The sequence below is a fragment of the Saccostrea echinata genome, unplaced genomic scaffold, assembly GCF_033153115.1.
Source record: "Saccostrea echinata isolate AGI-Se365-2 ecotype Australia unplaced genomic scaffold, CSIRO_AGI_Sech_v1 ptg000052l, whole genome shotgun sequence".
In the NCBI taxonomy this organism is placed as follows: domain Eukaryota; kingdom Metazoa; phylum Mollusca; class Bivalvia; order Ostreida; family Ostreidae; genus Saccostrea; species Saccostrea echinata.
In genome coordinates, this window is record NW_026889801.1 from 2,890,946 (window position 1) to 2,900,183 (window position 9,238).

Genomic DNA, 9,238 nt, shown 5'->3' on the forward strand with positions numbered 1-9,238 from the left:
ACTGTCCATCTTTATTTAAAGAAAAAAGAAAGAAAATCAAACAAATATGCAATACTTTACCGAGTAATATTATTTTGTTGTTTCTGTATTTTTTTACTCTTAAAATACCACCGGTATATGATATATCCGAATAATATTAGTTACAAACAACACAGAATGACATGTTGATCCAACAATAGCCATATTTAAAATAAAAGGACTTCCGAATGAATCCTACACGTTTCTCACACGCTTCGCTACACGGTTTGTACGAAACGCTTTGAAGCTTACACAACACGCTGCACGTTTTACACGAAACACGATTTGCACGAAACGAAAAGCGCACGAAAGTCGCACGCTTTATGGGATAGTAGCACGTTTCAGGGTCTGTAATGTAGGGCATTACTTTAAAAAGTAATTCGCCCCAAGCCTGATTTCAAAAGTACATCTTTATAAAATTTCCATTTATGATGCATTTCTTATTCATTATATGCTTTATTTTGAAAACAACAAGTGCAACAACAAGTGCAACATATCCAAAATTTGGTAGAGTATGAAGAATATAAATAAAAAGTGTCAATTGGATGCAGGAAATTCAAAACTCTGAAATATATGTATGGTGCTGAATAAGTGAATAAATTCATAAGTAATTTCAATTGCTTAGTGTCTTAATATGAAGACGAGCGGTCTTTAAATTGGCGATATTCTTATATTTACACCGAAAGCATTTCCATATTTTTTAAAAATGCACGATAATAATCACTATAGCAGGTACATGGATGTTTTATAAGCGTAACTTTAAGAGTAAAAACTTTATACTATACCAAGTGTTCCAAAGGCACCTCCAAAATGCAACGAATATCCATTAGCTTCGTCGGAAATCGAAAACGTATTGTATCTTTCAAAAAACGTTCTTCCGTCCACATGAGTTATTGAGACGTACAACTTGGAAGTATCATTTCTTGTTAAGTGATGAATGAAGTCATTTCCTAAAAGAAATAATCAGAAAAAAGGGACGAAGTTAAACCTTTTTGCATTTAACATTATCCATCTTCCGAAAAAAAACGTCTCCAATTTTTCCTTACCAATCCAGTATTCGGAGAAGACATCCCCAAAACCAGTTTTGTAGTCATTCCAACTTCGAGTAAAATTCACTGAGCCGTCGATTCGTTTTAACAGTACCTAATAAAGAAGCAATCAATAAAACATAGAATCTACCGGAATGGTAAATGCAGCTTAATTGATCACAACTTTCTTGATAAGGTAGAAATTTACACAATCTTTGAAAAAGCAAAAATGAATTAAATTTGGGTCAGTTTACGAATTACAAATAGTCGCTTGCGTGGCGCAGTGGTTAGAGCGTCTGCTCTAGAGTCGCGGAATAAGGAGTTGAACCTTACGTCACGGATTCGAATCCCACTGTGGGACGTGGAGACCGGTCCTTCGGATGAGACTGTATTAACAGAGGTCCCGTATCGCAGTAGGTTCTGACACAAAAAAGATCCCTCACTGCTCGAGAGGGACGTTAAACAACAAACAAAAAAAAAAGTTGTAAAAAAGTGTTGCTGGTTATAAAATGATAAAAACAAGCAAATACCAACTATCATAAAAAAAAAAAAATAAATAAATAAAACTCAAAAAAATCTAGTTAGCTGTACCGTCCAACCGCCTCCGTTTGTTTCCATATCACAATAAACATCGGTGAGCTGATTTGTCACAGGCTGAATTGTATATACTCCAGACATCGTGACACCATTATCAAACAGTTCCTTACAGTCAAACACTGAAGGGAAGAGAGAAACACCCAGTAAAATATCCCTTGATATAGGATTCCTGAAATCATGTAAAAAGAACTCAAAATGTATGAAATACATGCACATGTATTACCTTTTTTCACGAGATATTGCCATCCATCTTCAGGTCTCCTCATGGTGTTGAACGGACATCGTTCATGAATGCGACATTTCTTTAATCTACTGTTATACCCAATACAGGTACACTGTTCATTGCGTCCACTAGCACATGTTAATCGTGAATTTCCAGAAAATATTCCGAGTAAAGAACTGTTACCAAGTTTGTCGTCAATCTTGCAATATTCTACATAGAACTGTGTAACAGATTTTGAGGCTACAACAAATGTGGGCAGAAGTACCAAAATGATCTTTATAGTCATCAATACGAAGAATCCATCCATAGTTGTGAATTAAGAAGGAAAACTCAGTTTATCTTTAACACGGATATTTAAACCTCTTGTATTTCAATCTGCATATGTGACTTATTGCTGTCAGTTTGTCAGTTGCGCAAGAAAAATCCGCCTACCTTTTGTTGCCATTTTTACCAGTCTATAAATGAGTTGCTATATAGGCAGACAGTTAATGTGGCATGCAAAGCATGGAAAATTTTCTTTCAACATCTGCTTAGCGAACAAATTTAAACGAATTTGATGTTGTAAATCTACTTTGTGCAATTTTCTTTAATATGAAGACCAAATCAAAATTTAAAAAAAAAACAAATGAAAATTATAAGCACTGGAATTTATTAATTTTTTTTTTATTAATTTTCATTGTTCCTGATGTACAAGTACAGATTGCTTTAACAAAGCATAATTTTTGTTCACGTTTTAACCTCACTTAATTCTTATTATTACAGATTTCTTTGATTAAACACAAATTTCGTTAAGTATTTAGCCTCATTTAATTCTTATTACCAACAAATGGATTTATTCCGTAATATTTTATTTTTTCGTTGCTATAGAAACATTTCAATACTTTTCAATTTGCATTAGGTCTGTGTATTAAGTTCAATTGAGGCCACTTTCACTTTTACCTTTGTAAGTATATAAGTGAATAATATTATTTATTTGTTGCGTTAGTATTCATTGTAAATTGATAATAACTCGACGATATATTCATGTCACTCAGAACAGAGTTGGTGAAATGTTGCTATTGTTCAAGCTATTATTGACCACAGGAGATTTCTCAGATTTCTTGAACAGTCTTATTGAAACTTCACAGCAATGATATTCAACAAGTGTGTTGTGCATGCAAAATTTAACAGGGAAACTACCTAAATCAAGTTTTAAGAAAATTATTGAAAACAATACAGACAAATTACAAATACATGTATTATGATTATTACTAGATCATTGGGAGAAGAGACTATGATTGCTTTATTGTACTGTTAACAAATGGACCCTTAGATCAACTTGGATTCACCTCATTAACGGACAGTTGATAACAAAATGTTCATGACATGTACAGCTGAGGATAATGAAATTATAGAAATTAAAAGGTCTGCATACTGATATTGTTTACTGATATATGAAACCAGTATTCGTATGCGTAAAAATTCTAAGAATTTTCTAAAGTATATGCTTAATTTTCCTAAGCATATTCTTAGTTGAGTAACATGCTTTATTTCCGTTGCATAAACATTCTAAGCAATATGCCTAGTTATTCTTAGCTAAATATTGCTATCTACTTAAGTATAGACACTTTCATGTAATAGACAATAAAATTCCTGTAAATGTAAACGATGCACTTTATTTCCAATTAAATAGGATTTTTCTGTAATATTATTAGACTATATAATTGAAAATGAATAAATTGTATAATTCTTTATAATTCCTCGTGATTTTTAATCATTGAAGCGATCATCATCATCTGCTACTAGAAGATTGGATATATAAATGTCATATCCGTCTGTTACAAGTCAAAAAAGTTTATGATGAGTAATGAAATGGGCAGTACGATTCAGCACAAACCTTCTAGAAAATTAGATTGGAATGATAGTTTTGAAGTGAATTTCAATCCGCTTATCTATTCTCAGGTGCATTTAGTACTGCATACAATTGAAACTAATTATTTATCTTTTGAAGTGCATTGGTGATTATTTACCCAAAACGGCATAAACATTGATTGAAAATCATAACGCAAATACCTTTCAATTCAAAGTTTCTGAATAGAGAAGCAATGATTATTCTCATGCATTAATGTTTTGGTAAATAATTTGCAATGAACAATACTTGCATATAGTAATATGTGTTTCTACAACATACCATTGAATTTATATTTTTAATGAAAATCAGTTCTCATTCTACCTTTCTTCACTTGCTTTTCTATGTATGATAGTGAAAAGATGCGCAACCCGTGCAGGCCTACGGTATATCTTTTAAAATGAAATATGGTGATAACGAACAGTAATCAAGCTCAAAAGTCCATTGAAAAAAAAAAATACAAATTTGGAGCAAGGCAAACACTGACCTCTAAAAACATCAGAGGTAGGATCATGTGCCATGGAGGAGTAAGCATCCCCTGTCGACCTGTCACACCCGCCGTGTGCTCATTGTCATGATCGGGAAAACCGAAAAATCCGTGGACAATTCAGTATGTAAATTAGTATGAAAAAAAGTCAGTCAGCATTCGGTTTAATGATAGATTGTATTTGCTGAGAACGTCATTGTATCATCCATAGAACGTGCAAAATGTTGACTTTGATCGAGACTGTTGACATCCTTGTTTTATCAACTTGTTTGTCAATAGCTTGCTTCTTTTTTTAAAAATTGTACATTTAGAACATGCTCTTGCGTATCGAATAAACTAGGAGACATAAACACCATATGCAGGTTAATAAGAGTATATTGCTACATAAGTAAGGGAAGTTGACAACAGAAAGGTTGAAGTCATCACGTTAATCATAAAGTTTTGTTGTTAGGTTACCATTAATGTCTTTTTCTAGTAAAATATCCGAAACATGAAACAGATGTGTCAGACTCTGTGGTATCTTTTATTTAAAATTCACTGGGATATATCGAGTCGACATATGAATGGAAGTAACTATATTTAATTGATAAAACGTAGTCGATATATATATTAATGTCGAATTAAAGTCCACCGCATGTGTTTTTACCCTCATGTTTACATTTTTGAATAAATTCTGATTCATATTTATACAAAGATAGGTCTGCTAATAACGGGGTGCAATTGGTACTCAAGGAAATCCCAAAAGATTGTTGGATTGATTGATTGTATGTTGTTTAACGTCCCTCTTGAGAATTTTTCACTCATATGGAGACGCCACCACTTGCCGGTGGAGAGCTGCAAATTTTATCCTATACTCGGCACTTACGGCCTTAGAGCAGTGAGGTATCTTTTTCGTGCCAGCACCTACTGCGACACGGGACCTCGGTTTATACGGTCTCATCCGAAGGACCGGTCTCCACGTCCCACAGTGGGATTCGAACCCGCGACGTAAGGATCAACTCCTTACTTTGCGACTCTAGAGCAGACGCTCTGACCACTGTGCCACGCGGGTGACTGACAGATTGCTGGAAGGTCTGATCTGCAGAAACTACACAGATATTGTCAATAAGGAATTCAAGTATCTTTTTAATATTACATAAGTGTACAATCAGAATTTTTTAACGAAATAATTTTGCAAATGACCAGTGACAAGGTAAGCAAAGTTACAAGTTTCATCTTTATTGAAAAAGCAGCTGTCTATGATGTCAAAAAGCCTGGAGATGAATTTATCGTGGAGAATGGTTGTATAAAGTGTTAAAAAGTCGTACGTTTTGATTTATTGATTTTGGTAAAATTCTGGGATTCAAAATTTTCTAAAATTCCGTTGGAGTATTAGGTATCCACATCTGATTTACATCACTTCTCGAATATATTGTTAGTGCTGAGAAGCATGCACACTTTCGTTGTGCTTTCATTGATATGAACTGCTTTAAAGGTTAAAAAAGAAATAGAATTCGATTAACAAGATGGCATTTCAATATAATGATTATTCTACTGTGTTACAAAAAATCTAAATTCAGTTTTCATCAAGACACCCCCTTTCAAACCTACATGTGACGAATGTTGATTGAAGTTTGTTAAATATCAAATAATGATATTTATTTTCACTGTAAACGTTGCAGATGAATTAAAAGACAAAATCATGAAAAAATCAACAAACAATTCTTTTTCATGTACAATATGCGTTTTTGGTGTAATTATGGATGTCGGACATCCCCCCTTTCACTATTTGATACATTTGTTTATTATTATTGTTTTTTTTATCATGTAGACATCGATCTTTTTAACTCACTCTTAAATTAAAAGGGAGACATTCTAAGCATCGATAAAACAAACTTAGCTTGACATTATAGTTCAAGCTATAGGTAAGCTAATGTATAAAAAGGCTTATACATAAAAGCTTAAAAAAGCATATGAAAGAAAGGATCTTCTTACAGTGAAAAATAAACCCGTTGATAATGTTATACCATACGTTTCAACTCACAATCCCAGAAATCCGGAAATTTTCAACATAATAAGAAATAACCTGCCTATCTTAGAAGATGACCCAGACATGAAGAAAATATTAGATACTTCACAGATTATCAAAAGCAAGCGACAAAGCCCTTCTCTTAAATCCATCCTTACCAGAGCATCTTTTTCCAGTAACAACCATTAACCAGCCATCATCAATAAATGCAACAATTCCAGATGCAGTACATGTCCATACCTGACAGAAGGATCTACATTTCATTTCAAAACCGGAAGTAAATTTAATATTAAAACCAACATGTCGTGCACTAGTTCCAATCTAATTTATGTGATTACCTGCGCCGGTTGCGGTGAAAATTATATCGGTCAGACAGGAGACACCTTAAGACACAGAATGACCGTACACCGACAGCAAATTAGGGAACCAAAATACCGATGTACCCCCGTCAGTGATCATATTAGAAACTGTGCCAAGAATAAAAGTCCCAACTTTACCGTTTTTCCCTTTTACAAGTTTCAAAGGGATACCACAGAAAAAGAACGTGAAACCAAAGAAAAACTTTTTATTAACAGATATAAACCTGTTTTAAATGCTACATAATTATATTTTGTATCAGATATATACTTTTTTCCCGCAATTTATATCTGTATTATTTGTATGGAAAATTTAATTTCCCGTATTAAATTTCTTACGTTATGTCATGACGTCATAATTAACTTTACTAATGCGTAAATTCACATTAGCGCTTTTTGACGTCACAGTAAGAATATTGATTTTGTATTTATGTGTAACTAAGCAATATTTTGTCAAACTCCTGAAGATTGAAAATGAAACCGGTAGAGTTTATTTCGGTGTTGTGATTTTTTTTGATATATATATATATATATATATATATATATATATATATATATATATATATATATATATATATATATATATATATATATATATATATATATATATATATATATATATATATATATATATATATATATATATATGTATGTATGTATATATATATTTATTTATTTATTTATTGCAGATTCCCTATTAATCAAACAAACAACAAATATTATTTTGCTTGTTTAATTTGGCACTTCTGGCCGAGGTGATCAGTTTGCTGGGGCTACCACAGGGCTACCCCACAATCAACAATCAATACAACAAACGTGACGACCCAAATCTGGCGTATCATGCACTGGGTAGGTCACAAGTGCATGAACGCCACCAATTCAATTATCAATCTAAGTTCAATCAATAAATCAATAATCAATCAAGTTCAATCAATAAATCATCATTCAATCAATCAATTCAATATCAATCAAGTCAACTGCTTGTCAATTACAAGCCAATGCACAAATTCAAATCCTGAATTTCAATTTACATGTGCAATAGGATAAACAATGGAATGAGCGTAAGAATATGTGTTGCACTCCTCCAGTTGCGTTGAGGTGCGACAGGCTCGTATAGGTGGTTATATATATATATATATATATATATATATATATATATATATATATATATATATATATATATATATATATATATATATATATATATATATATATATATATATATATATATATATATATACAATACAGGATAATTGCTAATTGCATTTCTTAATTTGAACAACAAACTTGAGTTAAATGAAATGGTTTTGGGGGTTGGACAATTTTGAATGCAATTTAAACCTCAGCATTGACGTTTTTGAGAGTGGGAAGCCTAGAGTTCTTTGGCATTACGCACAACTACTATGATATAGGCACTGTACGGTTGTATTTTTTTTAGGTAATTTTAGTAGGATTTGCCAGTGACCCGCTTATAAGTCGGTAAAAATTTTTGCCAGAATTGGTGAACAATTTCAAATTAATGCTTTGATGTTTTTACCTGGTTTTAATTAATATTTTTAGAAATGATGCCAACATTTAATTCTAAGTCATGACACAAATAACTAATTCACACTTAAAGGTAAAAATAAACTACAATACAGTAAACTAAAATATTTAAATACTTTATATATAATCTTAGCATATATAAATGAATATACTATATCCAGAATTTACTCAACGATAATCGTCGGAAATGTTTATAAAATACTACATTTGGTTGTCCAAAAAAAATGCCAAGTTTTTTTTCAATGACTCGCCTATAAGTCGGATATAGAGTTTGGGTCCAAAATTTAACTCCCAAAAACGACTTATAGGCGAGTAGATACGATACTCTCTGCCAGTAATTGTCGACAGTTTTGTTACAGTTGCATCTGCACCAAGAAAGTCGAGCTTTACGATTGACTTTACGAATTCTTATTCGTTTTATTACAACTCTCCTAAAATATCCCTGCTTATACAAAGTTCACTGCACAGTTCGTTTTGAAACAGTAGATTCTCTATGTTGGTTAATTAAGGCAGTGATATCATATAAACTTCGTTTTCTGTTTTCATTTACTGACCTCAAAGGTTGTCGTGCATCTCTTTCATCCATTTTTGACTGTTTCTCTTTTCTTGGTATATTTTCTCTATTATCTCGCTTCCGAAAACGATCTATAATCGATATTATTGTTGTTTGGGGTATTCCAAATCTACGGGATATCTCTTGTTTCAGACCCGTCTGATACAAAGAAAAAACCCACTTCTTTGACATAATTACTCAATTCTCTCCGAGCAGCAGCCATATTGTTTACATTGACAATATACACAGCAGACGAGAATTTGTGACGTGTCAATTTGTCACGTGATAATCACAAGGACATTCGCAGTACAGTTAAGGTGCGCAATGGAAATATCGGCAATTTTTGTGATTAAAAATTTTCTTAATAAGGATGACGATTCTTTTTAGTACTTTACTAATATCGGATAAATGTAATTATGGCTAATAACTACATATTGAGGACGATAAGATTTTATATTTAGACGTGATGCGGCAGTCACGTGATATAGCAAATATACTTAAAGTATTGAGGTCACCTATAAATTTCACTAGCGCA

General features: G+C 32.4%; 1 protein-coding gene across 1 annotated transcript; it reads right to left on the reverse strand.

The window, feature by feature from the left end:
* Positions 1-792: 792 nt before the first annotated feature.
* On the reverse strand, positions 793-2,311 carry LOC133204270 (ficolin-1-A-like). The gene is made up of 5 exons (XM_061340009.1): positions 2,299-2,311; positions 1,867-2,106; positions 1,638-1,762; positions 1,065-1,161; positions 793-968 (listed from the first exon to the last, which is right to left on the reverse strand). Exons 1-5 carry the CDS (start codon positions 2,309-2,311, stop codon positions 793-795), a joined length of 651 nt encoding a protein of 216 aa, XP_061195993.1.
* Between the last annotated feature and the right edge of the window lie 6,927 nt (positions 2,312-9,238).